Source organism: Urocampus carinirostris, chromosome 9 (genome assembly GCF_059441175.1).
Source record: "Urocampus carinirostris isolate Australia breed hairy pipefish chromosome 9, RoL_Ucar_1.0, whole genome shotgun sequence".
NCBI lineage: Eukaryota > Metazoa > Chordata > Actinopteri > Syngnathiformes > Syngnathidae > Urocampus > Urocampus carinirostris.
This window is the reverse complement of record NC_142357.1, coordinates 12115190-12131650: the sequence shown is the minus strand read 5'-3', so window position 1 is coordinate 12131650 and position 16461 is coordinate 12115190. Positions and strand designations below refer to the sequence as shown.

General features: G+C 40.8%; 1 protein-coding gene across 1 annotated transcript; it reads left to right on the top strand.

Moving 5' to 3' along the window:
- The first annotated feature begins 7242 nt into the window (after positions 1-7242).
- smu1a (SMU1 DNA replication regulator and spliceosomal factor a) lies at positions 7243-16390 on the top strand. The gene is made up of 12 exons (XM_088344556.1): positions 7243-7380; positions 8628-8838; positions 8924-9076; positions 9151-9261; positions 9367-9495; positions 9561-9680; positions 11320-11436; positions 11494-11621; positions 11698-11824; positions 14218-14385; positions 15701-15853; positions 15932-16390. The coding sequence occupies exons 1-12, from the start codon at positions 7355-7357 to the stop codon at positions 16028-16030; spliced, it is 1542 nt and encodes a 513-aa protein (XP_088200682.1). The 5' UTR covers positions 7243-7354; the 3' UTR covers positions 16031-16390.
- Positions 16391-16461: the final 71 nt, after the last annotated feature.

Sequence of the window (16461 nt, the reverse complement as noted above, 5' to 3'; positions counted from 1 at the left end):
AAGTTTATCACACCTATTTTTAGGCCGTTTTGCCCATTCTTCTTTGCAATAAGTCTCAAGCTCAATCAGGTTGGATGGGAGACGTTTGTGCACAGCCATTTTCAGATCTCTCCAGAGATGTTCGATCGGATTCAAGTCTGGACTCTCGCTAGGCCACTCCAGGACATTCACGGAGTGGTTCTGAAGCCAATCTTTTGAGATCTTGGCTGTGTGCTTTGGGTCGTTGTCCTGCTGAAAAATAAACCTTTGCCCCAGCCTGAGGTCAAGAGCGCTCTGGAGCAGGTTTTTATCCAGGATATCTTCAGATTCAGATTCAGATTGCTGCATTCATTTTTCCTTCTATCCTGACTAGTCTGCCAGTTCCTGCTGCTGAAAAACATCCCCACAGCATGATGCTGCCACCACCATGCTTCACTGTAGGGATGGTATTGGCCTGGTGATGAGGGGTGCCTGGTTTCCTCCAAACATGGCACCTGGCATTCACACCAAAGATTTCAATCTTTGTCTCATCAGACCAGAGAATTTTGTTTCTCATGGTCTGAGAGTCATTCAGGTGCTTTTTGGCAAATTCCAGACGGGCTTCCATGTTCCTTTTACTAAGGAGTGGCTTTTGTCTGGCCACTCTACCATACAGGCCTGATTGGTGGATTGCTGCAGAGATGGTTGTCCTTCTGGAAAGCTCTCCTCTCTCCACAGAGGAACGCTGGAGCTCTGACAGAGTGACCATCGGGTTCCTGGTCACCTCCCTGACTAAGGCCCTTCTTCCCCGATCACTCAGTTTAGAAGGCCGGCCAGCTCTAAGAAGAGTCCTGGTGGTTCTAAATGTCTTCCATTTACGAATAATGGAAGCCACTGTGCTCATTGGGACCTTCAAAGCTGCAGAATTTTTTCTGTATCCTTCCCCAGATTTGTGCCTCAAGACAATCCTGTCTCGCAGGTCTACAGACAGTTATTTTGACTTCATGCTTGGGGTTTGTGCTCTGACATGCACGCTCAACTGTGGAACCTTATATAGACAGGTGTGTGCCTTTCCAAATCATGTCCAATCAACTGAACTTACTGCAGGTGGACTCCAATTAAGCTGTAGAAAGATCTCAAGGATGATCAGTGGAAAAAAGATGCACCTGAGCTCAATTTTGAGCTTCATGGCAAAGGCTGTGAATACTTATGTAAATGTGATTTATTAGTTTTCTATTTTTAATACATTCAAAAAAAGTACAAAAAAAAACTTTTTCACATTGTCATAATGGAGTACTTTGTGTAGAATTTTGAGATAAGAGATTAAATTAATACAATTTGGAATGAGGCTGTAACATGACAAAATGTGGAAAAAGTGAAGCGCTGTGAATACTTTCCGGATGCACTGTATCTATCTACCCGGGTCATATCCCTAGAGAGGGATGACCGACAGCAAGACAAACACATACACAAAAACAAAGAAAACAAAAAAAGGGAAATGGGAGCAAAAAAAAAATCACAAACATTTTTGGGGGACCATGGCCAATCCAAATGCCCAAACACCCAAACAAGTTAAGCACCTTGGCACCCAAGTTGGTCATGCTTTCGTCCCTCCAGATAACAAGAAAGCGGCCATGTCACTCCGGTCAGGGTGACTCAAAACTCTCTTCTGTTCAGCAGCAAGGCCCGACAACTTTCACTGGTTTACCCCTGCCGCATCATATTGGTGCCTTGCCCATCTCTTGCGTGCAAACATCACACTATCCTTTCACAACACCTCTCTACTCATTCCTATCACCAACAAGAGCTCTTGCTTCCACTATATTTAGACCTCTTTCCTGCAGTGCACTCATAACACCAACCATCCACTTCAATCGCGGTCTTCTTATTCGTCTTCTTCCATGTACTTCTGCTCTGAAGATCCTCTTCAATATTCTCTCCTCATCCATTATCTCTATGTGTCCAAACCAACCGAGTACTCTCTTATCCACACGCTTGCTCAGTTCCACTACTACCCCCAATGGAGGCTATTCGCATCATCTCACTCGACAATGGTGACCCTTATTGACTATATTCTAAACTAATGAAAGGTTATTATTTCCTTTGGGTATGGTGCAGAGGTCCATGGTTCAATTGCCAGCAGTTTCTCCCATATTCCCAAACCATGCATGTCAGGTCCACATTGTCCCAAGGTGTGAATGAGCGAGTGAGTTTTCTGTCTCTGTGTGCCCTGCGACTGACTGGGAATCAGTTCAGGGTGTCCCCGCCCGCTGCCAGAAGTTAGCTGTGTTGGGCTCCAGCACCATGCGACCCATGGTATGGCTTGATGAATATTATTGCATGCCAATGAGCCCAACTTGAGGAATACTGGCTAATGACAAACAAAAAGGGTTACATTGAAAATCCCTGCTGGCCATCAAATGGTGTTAATTGGTGACAAATGGCCTTTGAGCTTTTCTATGTAGATTTTCCAGTGTACTTCTTTTGTTGATTTGTATTGTGTGGAGTGGCAGCTGTAAAGAACAATTGGCAAGAAATGATTCCAATTACTGTGATTGCATGATTACTGGACTTGTGTGTGCACCCGTCCATATATTTTTTACGAAGTTTACCTTTTTATCCAAACTTTGTAGATTTCCAAACCCAATGTTATGGTCTGTGCGTGGGCGTGCAATGCTCAATGCTTATCTCCCCACAGGACTCCTCGCTGGTGTTTTTCAAAGCACCTGTCGGATGCTTGTGTTTGCACACTGCATGCCCGACTGGAAAGAGAAGAAAAAAACGAAAGGCACATAGTGTTCCAAACTCTTCCAATCTAGCTGGTGAACGTCTCTTTGTATGCGGGAGGTACTGAGTATTTCCGTCATCCTGGCTGTTGAGCCGAGAGGCTAATACATATCGGTGGAAAGGCTCAGGAGGAGGCCCTCATTTTTACAGGCGCAATGCTATTAGCGCCCTCCAGGGCTTCCTGTCACACATCATTTGATTAAATTCTGTTTTTAATCATCAATCCATTTTTTTCCCCGACAGACTCTTTCTGAGGGAGCTCCTCTTCCACATGTCACGTGGAACGTTCCTAGAATGGGAGGCACAATAACCAAACTACTTGAAGTCATCACTTTTCTTACCCATGAAACTCAAGAAATTAGGGATTTCTGATGCTTTTCCACTCATGGTGTCAATTTTGACCTTGTTGTTCTTCTTGGTCCCAAATGGCTTACACATAATCTTGATGATGCTAAGAAAAACCACCCTGATGAATTTCATAACTAAGAAATAATACTTCTACCAAACAATGAATAACTAAGGAATAGCACACACGCTTATTATGATTTCCTTTAGCATGTAAAGAAATTGAATAGTTACCCACCCAGCAAAAACTGGTTCCATAAAAGCAGTGAAATGACATCAAAGATCAGACCAAAGGAATTACAAAGTGTTGAGAAGACTGAAGTGACAGTGTGTATTTTTGACCACTAAATATCGCTTTATTGTGCTGAGCAACTGAAAAGGGGTTTCTAAAAAGCAGAAGGAAGTATTCAAATTACGGAAATTCAAAGTGACTGCACCACAATGTTTTTTTTACTTTATTGCCCAGCTTTTCGTGAGGTTTTGGGTTTTTTGGTTTGAACAATTTTATTGACACTTTTAACAGCAATCAAGCATATTCACAATTTCGTTATATCATTTTCTAACAATATGACGCTTGAACAATTTTTGTCGACATTTTTAACAGCAATTAAACACATTCACAATTTCATTATATCATATTCCAACTATATGAGGTTTTATCGACACTTTTAACAGCAATTAAAAACATTCACAATTTAATTATATCATATTAACAGCAATTAAATACATTCACAATTTCATTATATCATATTCTAACAATATGAGGTCGTGAGGTTTTGGGTTGTCTGGATACCCGTGGCAGCAAGATGACAGACAATCATGTCAGATGCCTCTCTGTAAAGTATATATAAAATGAATACAAAGTTCTCAAAGTAAGAGTTTTTTTAACTCTATGAGGCTCAAAATAATACACATTGTCCCTTTAAATTACTTTAATCCGAACTAAACACACCCTATACTTAGAGATCAATTTTTAGACTAAATAGTTTCCAAAACACTTGTGAGTTGGTTGTTTAGTATAGTGCTTTATGATAAACCAAAGTGAAAAAGCTAAAGCTAAGCTATGATGTGTTGGCTGGCAAGTTTAGTATTAGGGTATGCAACAACTGGACGAACCTGCTTCATATCTCTTCTCTGCTTTTGTTGTTTCTGGACACTAAAACTTGTTGTTTTTATACACTTGCCACTTTTTTCACCATCTTGTGTCCTCCTGAGTGTGCTGAATGTTATTCCTCAGTTTTTCTAGTAAGAGCTCATATCTACTGAGCAGGTCACAGCTGCAGTAAAAACGACAGAACAAGGAACACATCAAAATGTAATAATGATCCTTAATTAGGGGTTTCCTAAATTAAATGGCAGAGTTCCAAATCATTTAACAGCATGTGTGACTCATTGAGTTACTTTATCACAGGGGAAGGGGCTGCAAAAAGAAATTGACCGCCGGCTCATGCCTACCACACAATTCTGTGAATTATGTTGATTGGTTATGTTTGATCAGAACTAAAGTACATCTATACAAATTGTGAGTCAGATTCTTTGGGGGTAATATTTTGAATCACACGTGATTCTATAGGTTTGACACTTATCTGATTAGCCTTAGGAATACTTCAATGCTTAATGGAGAACTCTTATAGTATTTTTTTCATAAAGCAACAAAATTATGAAAGGGCTCTTTGTGGGTGAAATGTGTTTCTTTATCTTTCCATAATTCTGCTAAATTTATGTGATTTTTCTGGAACAGGGGCAGCACAGCTGCTGAGTGGTTTGCGCGTCTGCGGCACAGTTCTGAGGTCAAGAGATCGAACCTTCCTGTGTGGAATTTGCATGTTCTCCCCGTGCTTGCTTGGGTTTCCTCCGGTCACACCGGTTTCCTCCCACATTCCAAAAAACATGCATGTCACGTTAATTGGCCGGTCCAAATTGTCCCTAGGTGTGAATGTGCGAGTGAATTGTCTGTCCCTGTGTGCCCTGTGACGGACTGGCAACCAGTTCAGGGTGTCCCATGCCCACTGCCCAAAGATAGCTGGGATGGGCTCCAGCACTCCCACGACCCTACTGAGGATAAGCGGTGCAGATAATGGATGAAAGGATATTCTGGGACAGAACCCCAGGCTTTTCTTCTCTTTTGCAAAACAAGTTTATGAGATAAAAGTAAGTCAATTCTATTTGGATTTATGTTTAATCTAAATGGTTTTATGGGTAACAATTCGCATCATTTCAACGTTTTTAACTCTAATGTGGTCCTAAAGCATTGTGCTATTTTTGATGAAAATACACCTAGAGAGTGCTTTTCCTCCCAAACCTCTGAGACATTTTGCTACGATGGATGTTGAAAAAAAACCTGAAACCATCCTACTGCTGCTTCTGTGGGATGATGTCACAATTGCCTACCGCAGCGCATCGAACATGTTAACCTTGAAAGACCTTCACTCAGTGGCGCAAAGATGCTTGCGTGCAGCGCTCCCTGCTGTATGTGTTTATCAATGACAACTGTGGAAGGTGTCCTGTGGAGTCTCAATGGCAGGCTGGCATGTAAACTCTGATTGGCACGGGGGTTGGATCCAAACTTTGTGTTCTCTAATGAGTCGGATCAATAAAAATAATGTCAACACCAAGTATTTAGCTTTGTTTTTCAGTACTGTGGTATATCATTCAGCCTACATTTGTTGCCTACCCACAAATTATAATCACAAATGAAAGGAGATCATTTCTAAGCACAACACATTTATTCACAAACAAGGGATAAAAAAAAATCATGTTTAAGCATTGACTGTGTTAACAATGTGTTCATTTTATCAGTTGAATGAACGCAGCTTTTCATCTGAACCAATTTACAAAACTAAGCAAACTCAAGTATGAGCTTTGAAAAAAAAATTGCCTCAATTGTCATAGTGTTTTGAAATGAATAAATAAAAAAATACAAGATAAAAGTTTTAGCAGTGAACGGGTAATAACATCAGATACAACTAGCAGGCCAGGCCTGATCAAGCTGATATAGACAATATTGTCTTTAACATGAAAAGAGATACATCTTATTTTTAATGGTCTCTGCGAACAAATTTCCAGCCATTGCACCTTTTTCTCTACTAGCTGCTGCAGGCTCCTGAAACTTGGCATTGTTTTGACTTCAGAAGTGCATCAATATCAGATGTCAAATCCGGAGTAGCTGCACATTTAACATTGAATTACTCAAGTTTTTGTCCGTGAACTTTGAGTGCTGCTTTCTTTCATTATTGTTACTCACAGAAAACACCTCTTCACAAAGATTATTAGTCCTAAACATGGATATAATTGTTGCTGGACTTCAGCTCTTTACACCTTTACTGTCCTCCAGCAGCAAAGAGGAGTATTTTGGTTTGTATTTATAAAGAAATATAATAACTTGTCATATAAATGAGCTAGACACTTGCTACCTTTTTTGACATACTAGTAAATTTAGGTTAGGTCCGATTAAATCATTTGGTTAATGGAGAGGATGGCATCATTGGGAGAAGCAAAACCATGGGACATGACACAATAATGAGAAAACAATTTTAAAGGGCTGCTCTATTCTTTTAAACCAATACCTTCCACATGTGGTTCATATTTGTCTTTAGGGGAAAAGCTTAGTACCATGTATAGTGGGCTAACTTTTTGCGCTCTGTGGTTTTTGTGCATTTTTTGCCATCCTTTCACCACTAAGGTCGTTGGGGCATCATTTCCTGTGTTATGTCTAGGGCAAACACGGCCTGGTGGCGCCCATCCCTCTCTAGGCCAACATATGTTTCCAGCCGGTCTCAAACCAGGGACCTTTTGAGTGTTAGGTGAATCTGCTAACCACTGACCTACGGAAACACGATTTGCCATTTTGTAGGTTGGTTGGATCCCTTAACCACTAATATCGTTGGGGCACCATTTCCTGTGGTGTGTCTTGGGCAAGTACAGCCTGGTGGCGCCAAACCCTCTCCAGGTCAACATATGTAAGTCTTTATTAGTTGTGCACTCTCGTCACATGTAAGACAGAAAACACTAACATACAATGAAATATAGTCATCTTTAACATAAAAGAAAACAAAAACAAAATGTAATCCCTCTTATTTTCTATTTATTTCCCACTCGTTTTGCGTTGACTTCACTACCACTCCTTACCGGCAGTTGTCAGTATTTTACCACTGTGCTTTTTCCAAACGCCCATTAAATCCCAAAAGAAGAAGACACTTCTTCACTTCCTGCATAGCTTGCAGTGCCTCTTCTCGTTGTTTTCCTTTTCATCACAAAACAAAACATGTCTTTGGAGATAGAATCCGTAGAGTGAGTAAACAATGTCCCAACATTTTGCATTTACAGTACACGAAACAACAAACGTCCCTTTTGATTGAATATAAATTGCGTGCAATCATCGTTGTCGGAAAGGCTACTCGAGCTACGCTTACGTTTGCGGTCCGGTGGAGCTCAAAAGCTCAATTTGGCATCTTAATATTGTCTTTCAACTTCTAGAGCACCTAAGTATTTTAAACAAATGATGCAACTTTCATCTCTAGTCACGTTGAAGTGATTTGTAATTGTGGAACCATGCGGACGATACACATGCGTTTTCGTTTCAGTGCGCTACGATTAGTCCCGACAGAGGCGTATTTCGGTATAAAAGGATTTTCATCCAAGTGTTATTTTGCTGTGAACTACTACAATTGGCAAATCTGAAATTTCAATCTTCAACTAGTAATCTGCAAATAATGCTAATTGGAAAAAATACCAGAGAATATATTCTTAAAAATAATATCAGTCAGGAAAATGAGTCAATTCATGATTATAAACACATGAACAAATTAGACATGTTTTCAATCCAACATTAAAAGGGTCTATTTGTCTTTTATCCTGCAGGTCTTAATGCTTATTAATTCTGTGTGAGATCATTCACATTGCACACGGTATACGACTTTAAAAGTTCTCTCCAGATGCACAGAGAAGCAAAGACAGATACATTATTTTGAAATATGAAATGAGGCTATTCAATCTCAATATTAAGCCACCCCTATAGATTGTTTGATACCATTTGTCACAAGTAATTAATGAACCGTCTGCTTGACTGAATTGGTACACAATAGCCAATTCTACGTTTGTGTGTAAAGAATGGACACTTTTAGGTGAACACAACAAATCGCTACTGTTATTAAATCCAACCGTAAAGTTGCGGACAATTGTGCTGGTCGCACAATGTGTTGACTAGACTTTTATAGCCGTACAGTTCAGATACATGCAACCTGACTATTCAAACACAATGTCATTACTCAATAATGAATACCTTTCTGATCAAGGACAAGGCAACTTTGGTCATATTGAAACATTCCGAATTAGGCCGTTCAGACCGTGAATGAATATAGAGGTAAATTTTGCATTTGCTAAAAAAAATCAAAAAAGAAAAGATAAACTTCACATTTACCTGTAGTGTCAGTGTAACCTTAAGTACCTAGCCTCATCTATTTGTTAAAGGGGACAATATTTCACTTGGATCTTTAGTTTCTGTGAAGATTGACCACCAAGATTTGTGTAATTTCCAGTGTGGTACGACTCATCATGCAGTACCTGAAGGAGAACAACCTGCACAGGTCCCTGTCAATCCTCCAGGAGGAGACAACAGTGTCACTGAACACAGTGGACAGCATTGATAGCTTTGTAGCCGACATCAACAGCGGTCATTGGGACACTGTCCTCCAGGCCATCCAATCTCTCAAGCTGCCTGACAAGACCTTGGTAGACCTTTACGAACAGGTAGGCTGATTTAAATTATTTTCTCTCGCCGGGCCACATGGGTAGTTTCATTTGCATAGTCTTTATTTGTTTGTGTTGTATACAGGTTGTGCTGGAGCTCATAGAGTTAAGAGAGCTGGGCGCTGCACGTTCCCTTCTCAGACAAACAGATCCAATGATTATGTTAAAGCAGAACCAACCAGAGCGGTACATCCATTTGGAGAACCTACTGGCTCGCTCCTACTTCGATCCCCGCGAGGTGAGTAATATGCATTATTGTGTCTTGTTAACCGTAATGTAGATTTTGTGTAATTATATAGAGATTATTTGCAGGCATATCCAGATGGGAGCAGCAAAGAGAAGCGTCGGGCAGCTATTGCTCAGGCCTTGGCGGGAGAAGTCAGCGTGGTGCCGCCATCACGTCTCATGGCATTGCTGGGTCAGGTAAGGCAAATAAGCACCAATCAAATGGAAATATATATTTTTTTAAGAAGCACTATTAAATAATATGTATTTTGTATTAGTTCTTGACATTGTGTTTTTGTGCAGTCGCTCAAGTGGCAGCAGCATCAGGGTCTTCTCCCCCCCGGGATGACCATCGACTTGTTCAGGGGCAAGGCGGCAGTCAAAGATGTGGAAGAAGAGCGTTTCCCAACGCAACTCAGCAAGATCATCAAGGTAGCTTTGGACTTAATTTCTAAGCAAGAGTCAAATGTCCCAACAGTGTTCCATTTATTTTACAGTTTGGTCAAAAATCCCATGTGGAATGCTCCAGATTCTCGCCCGACGGCCAGTACTTGGTGACTGGCTCCGTGGACGGTTTCATCGAAGTGTGGAACTTTACCACGGGCAAAATTAGAAAGGTAAGTAATTTCCTTCAGATTTTGAACTGTCCATTGCTTGCAATGCCATATCATGATTATTAAGTGAATGGGTATTTATCATGATAATGATGTTAAATGCTCGTTGCATTTTTTATTGCCTTTAAGACCTGTTGATATTGACTGTTACATATTCACTTTACAATCACTAAATTTCACTTTAAATCAGGTGGCATTTAAACCAAAGTGGATCCAGAGTGGTGCATCTTGTTTATTAGTTGCCTAATAATTTAGTATGGGTGAGCAATAATACCAATGATACTTATTGGTGCCAGTACCAACCTTATTTCAAGGCTGCAACAGTGACCTATTTTATAATTTGGAACTAAAAATGAGAAATTCCTGGCATTACAGTGTCTGTAGATATGTATCAGTATCAATGACTACTTAAGAGTTTGTATTTTATTGGTCTTAAAAAGTATCTATATTCCAGAGGAGAACACTCTGTAAAGAGGCAGGATTCCATTGATTGATTTAGTGCAAATATTTGGAAATAACATTTTTAAACAGAATCCTTTTAATTATTTTTCTATTCAGGGTTATTTGATAGTTAATAACACGGATTACTTTATTTTTGCCTCAAAGTAACACCCAAATTTTAGTCTTCATTTGGGTCAAGTCTCCGCAAACTTTTTTTTTACCCTAGAGACAATATATTTCTGAAAATATATACATGGCCTGGCCCAAGGTCGGCATTAAATGTGTTTGTCCTTTTTGCATTGTAACAATAGTAATAGTATGCATTTTTTTAATATCAAGAATAACTTAAATAATAATAACCAAGATTGACAGTGTAATTACGCGCTACTTTATTTGGGTGCGCCAACTTGACATGACATCAACAACAAACCTTCTGCTCCACTCGTTGAATGCTATCATAAAATTTTATAGCAAGATTTCTCTGAGTTGCTTGCCAAGTTAAAATTAACAATTACCCTCATCTCACAAAAAGTGATGTTTTACATGCACCACTTTGCATCCTCGAATTGCAATGATAATCCTTTCTCCATCGCCATATATTTTCCCTTAGCTGCTACTTTGTTCACCTGGGTGTTAATAATGCATATGGCTAATGTTTACAATGTGGATTAGTAGGCTGCAGTGGACCCTTCTCTACGCTGATTGGCTTTGGTTTACGCCAAAGCACAGAAATTTAGTTTAAGAATATTCTTTTCTATTTTTTCTGTGGGAAGGGATCCTTGCCTACAATTTGACAGGTGCAAAAGCCAATAGGCAACTGTGCCTGCCTGTGCGAATCTCACCAATTTTAATCTAAACTCACTGCATCAAATGCCAGGCTCACGTTTGGTGTGACCTTGCCGGTTAAAATATTATAATTGTAATGGAACTTGTTTTTCTATCAAAAAGGCCTGGCATCGTTCTGACCTGGTGGTTGGGTAACCTTGATTTAAGATTTAAGGTAATTTTGCGTGTTCGTATTGACAAAAATTAAGTGGATAATTGTGGCTTGGTCAAATGCTTATGGGCCAGATTTGACCCCTCTGACCGACTGATTGCGGCCCCTAAGCCGTATGTTGCCTAAAGTGCTATATTTGAGGTTATAGCATACTTGAGCATTTCTGTTTTACAATCTAAATAATTGCTGTCCGGTGTCTGAAAGGATCTCAAGTACCAGGCTCAGGATAACATGATGATGATGGACGATGCTGTGCTGTGCATGTGCTTCAGTCGAGACACGGAGATGTTGGCCACCGGCGCCCAAGATGGGAAGATCAAGGTGGGTTTTGTATGTGCGTCCATATGGGCGATTTGCTCACCATACGCACGCCAACAGGTGTGGAAGATTCAGAGCGGCCAGTGTCTAAGGAGGTTCGAACGTGCGCACAGTAAGGGAGTGACCTGCCTCAGTTTTTGCAAGGACAGCAGCCAGATCCTAAGTGCCTCCTTTGACCAGACAATCAGGTATGGGAGAAATAGTCGAATCGACAAGCAAATAGTGTGAATGGATGTGTGGATTGTTCAACCTTATTTTGGTCAGGATCCATGGGCTGAAGTCGGGCAAGTCCCTCAAGGAATTCCGGGGCCACTCGTCATTCGTCAACGAAGCCACATTCACCCCCGACGGCCATCACATCCTCACCGCCTCCTCCGATGGCACAGTCAAGGTGTGTCCCTCAATCAGTTGTGCTATGGCTATGCAGCTTTTACCGTATTTTACCGGACTACAAAGTGCACCCAAAAACCCAAAGTTGGCCGGAAAGTAGAACGAGCTCTTTATGTGCAACATAACTGGAAATGCATACAGGCGGATTATCAGATTAGTGCAATCATTGATCAGTGGATATTTATCTCTGACCACAATTGCATAACAATGGTGGCAACAGGGATCAAACCCGGATACCGATGGTAAGAGCGCCAAATAATAAACCACAGGTCCATTTAGGACCTGGCTTACTTGGGAAAATGCTGTAGGTCTTTTCTTACTATCACACTATTTTAGTCACGGTTGGTTGGTTGGATCCCTTAGAGGCATAGGGGCACCATTTCCTGTGGTGTGTCTTGGGAAAGTACAGCCTGGTGGCGCCCATCGCTCTCCAGGCCAGCAAATGTTTCCACAAGGTCTCGAACCGGGGTCCTTTCGTGTTTGAGTCCCAGTACCGAATACAAATGTTAGTAAAATGAGAAAACACAAAATGATTAAAAATCGGTGTTAAATTGTGATTCACTTTTTCTTAGTTCAAATTAAGCGTTGTAAGTGACAAACATTAAATGTGTGCGGCCATGCATTTATATCTTTCAGGATCACAGAAATATCTCTCACAATGCGCCTCTTTTATTCAGTTTAGAATCTCATGCGCTTTGTATATTGGCGATACGAAACTGTATTTCAGTGGTCCGTAACCACCTCTGCGGTGGACTGGCTAATGTACAGGTGCTTGAGCTCCTTGAAAATGCTCAAATTTAAATGGTGTGTTCTTAAGGTCAGGAAGATGTTTGTATTTAGGCTGAAGTGCTTGATAATGCTTGAAATTGTCGCCATTGCCATGTTTCTTGGCAGTCTGACCCTATAGATCACACAATAAATAAAGACAACAAAGTGCGAGAAAATTACACCGTCATTGTCATTATGGCGTTGTCATGTGAAGCCCACCTCCCCCAAGAAGACTGCTCTATCTAGATAACCGGTTCGTCTGGCTCGGGTAACTGAGAAGAGCAGCCGGCATTTTCAGCTCCTAAGATTTTTTTTAAACTTTTTTTAAAATGATGTATAATCAATATTAATAAAACATTATCCACCAAATAGTTAAGTAATTAGTAATTTTATGTTTTGCTGGGCAGCACGGCGCCGCAGTGGTTAGCGCGTGTGCGGCACAGTTCTGAGGTCATGAGATCGAACCTCCTGTGTGGAGTTTGCATGTTCTCCCCGTGCTTGCGTGGGTTTCCGCAAGGCACTCTAGTTTCCTCCCACGTGCATGTCAGGTTAATTGGCCGGTCCAAATTGTCCCGAGGTGCGAATGAGCGAGCGAATTGTCTGTCCCTGTGTGCCCTGCAACTGGCTTGCAACCAGGTCAGGGTGTCCCTTGCCCGCTGCCTGAAGACAGCTAGGATGGGTTCCAGCACCCCGCGACCCTACTGAGGATAAGCGGTGCAGATAATGGATGGAAGGATGGATATTCAGGGACAGAACCCCAGGCTTTCCTTCTCTTTTGCAAAACAAGTTTATGAGATAAAAGTAAGTCAATTCTATTTAGATTTATGTTTAATTTAAATGGTGGATGGGCTCCAGCACCCCGCGACCCCACTGAGGATAAGCGGTTCAGATGATGAATGGATGGATGGATAGATATGGTTTGCTTGGGAAAACTCATAACATTAACCTATTCACAGATCTACAAAAAAAATAAAATTCAGTGATATAAACACATGATAGAAATGCAAAATAAAATAAAAAATATTTGCAATTGTATTTTCACCAATTTAGACAAGGATCTTCTAAAAAAAAAAAAAAACACGCAAAAAATGTAAATTAAAATAGGTAAAACAATATTCTTTTGCTCGGCGTTGGATTCCTTACTTTGACAGTACTGGAAAATTTGGCTTTGAAAGTGCTTGATTGTGGCCATTAAAAAGGTGTACGACCCCTTAATGTCTGACAATACTCTCGTGGTCCATCCCAATAATAATATCAACAATGTGGTACCATGACTAAAATAGTGTGATCATGACATTTCTCCTTTTCATAATTCCTTTTCATGTGTCATCTGTATCCTTGGTAGTCTGGTGGATAGGAATGGCGCTCTCCTTGCCAGGATCTGGTTTTGTTTCCTGTTTCATCCAATTTTTGCATTTGAGATTGCCGCAATATTTAACTGATTAATCAATGCACAAATATGGTATGTATTTATTTTTTGTGCAACCCTAACCCTGTAGTTTTAATTATGTGCGTCTTATAGTTCGGTGTGCGTTTATGAAGAAAATATCTTGAAAGACTAATTTTTGGGGCTTCACCTAGTAGTGTGGAAAATACGGTACTTCTTACACTTTTCATGTTCCTCAGGTGTGGAACCTGAAGACAACTGAGTGCAGCAGCACGTTTAAGCCACTGGGCTCATCGGCCGGCACCGACATAACAGTAAACAACGTCCTCCTGCTCCCCAAGAACCCAGAACATTTCGTGGTGTGCAACCGCTCCAACACCGTGGTCATCATGAACATGCAGGGACAGGTACGTGCTCAAACGCAGGACTGATGAGTGATAAATTACACTTGGAATTTTCATTTGGATCAGTATTTATTCCAGTCTTTGATTCATTTTTTCAAAATTGAGTTATTTTTTTATTTTATAATGCTTAGTCTGTACCTTATTACTTTTATGACCTGTATTACTGTAGCTTTTTTTTCCCTCCAAAATATTTTGAGTATTGGTTGTGTGCAAGTAATGTGTAATCACGTCACCTTTCCGGCCAGAATTTTACTTTTTTCTACCTTTTCTTTTTTTTCTTTTTTTTCCTTCGCTCCTTCCCTCCTATCTATTTCTCTCCTTCCCGACCTTCATTCATTCCTCTTTTTCTTTATTTCCCTTCATTCCTTTCTTCCTTCGTGTCTCTTTCTAACTCCTTCCTCCCCTCCTTCCTTAATTTCTCCTCCTTTCTTTCTTCCTGCCTTTCTTTTTGTCTTTCTGTCTGTCTTTCTTTCTGCAGTTTCCTCTAATCTCTGTGATCATTGCGCATGATGTTTCACCACTTCCCTAAGATGTTATATTGAGACAGTTGAACTGACCAAGTGAGTCAGTGGTTGTTGCGCTGTAAGGAGCCACAAGATGTCAGCATGGATGATTTGTTACTCTAATCCTGCAACTTAAACCTTTTGTCTGAAAAATGTCTTTCGCAAGTAAAACTCTCCTTATGCACCATTAAATGTGGAAATATGTACCCATTCTCCAACAAAAAACACACAGCCCTTATATTTTCTTGGTTCAATTACTAAAAACATGATGCAGCTGGGTGGTTAGCACGCAGTCCCATGTAGCGGAGGTCCAGGGTTCAATTCCAGCTATCTCAGCCTCCCCGTTCGTATGTTCTCCCCGTGCCTACGTGGGCTTCGTCTGGGCACTCCAGTTTCCTCCCACATTCCAAAAACATGCACGCAGGTTAATTGGCCGGACCAAATTGTGAATGAGCGAGTGAGTTGTCTGTCACTGTGTGCCCTGCGACCAGCTGGTAACCAGTTCAGGGTGTCCCCTGCCCACTGCCCGAAGATGGCTGGAGTGGGCTCCCCCACCTCCATGACCCAAGTAAGGATAACCGACACAGAAAATGGATGAACGGACGATGCAGGTATTAATAAATACGATAAGAGCTTTTCCAAAGTTGATGTATAGTGAAATTATGCTTATAAAAAAAAACCAAATCATATTTCCCTACTCCCTGCTCTTCATAAGCTAGAATCCCGGAAGTTGTTTGGTGCCTAAAGGTTTTGGAATTGAATTGCCTCCTAATATATTTAAACATTATCGTTAAAATGTGAAAATTTAATTGCAGATCGTGAGGAGTTTCAGTTCGGGTAAGAGGGAAGGTGGTGACTTTGTGTGTTGCACGTTATCACCACGTGGCGAGTGGATCTACTGCGTGGGGGAAGACTTCGTGCTCTACTGTTTCAGTACAGGCACCGGCAAGCTGGAGAGAACCCTTACAGTAAGGAGTTCAGTATTTAACGGTTTGGCTGAAAAAGTAAGTGTTTATTAACCAAGTTTTGCCTTTTTTCACTGTCAGGTTCACGAGAAGGATGTGATCGGCATCGCCCATCACCCCCACCAGAACCTCATTGCCACATATGGTGAAGATGGCCTCCTGAAGATCTGGAAACCCTGAAAGCTCCTCATTGCAAACTCTTTGGATTTTCTTCTTCGCATATGGCAACACCACCATGCTGAACATCTTAATGCAAAAAATCAGAAGAAGCACCAGGCACGACATCACTTACTGGTGGACTAATGAGATTTGAGAGTTTTGTGTTTAACTTTTAAGTATATTTTTCTGTGCATTTTCAATACTTATGTACCATTTCCCTTGATCCCCACCCTTAAAAATGTCAATGGCATACAACTGTCACATTCTGTTCGCATAACCAATCCATGTTAGAAACGGCGATCACCATCTGAGTTCAGGCCACTAAAATGCATACTGTGTCCTTTTTCACCTCAACTTTGATATTAAAACTGCTGGGCATAATTTGTGTGACTTATATTGAGTGTGTTGTTATAGTGTGTGTCGATTGAGACATATCTAACAATCATGGAAAC

Coding starts and splice junctions, on each gene's coding strand:
- smu1a (XM_088344556.1), top strand. CDS start 7,355: ATGTCTTTGGAGATAGAATCCGTAGA. Junction 9,681..11,319: donor CCACGGGCAAAATTAGAAAG/GTAAGTAATTTC, acceptor GGTGTCTGAAAG/GATCTCAAGTACCAGGCTCA. Junction 15,854..15,931: donor AGCTGGAGAGAACCCTTACA/GTAAGGAGTTCA, acceptor TTTCACTGTCAG/GTTCACGAGAAGGATGTGAT.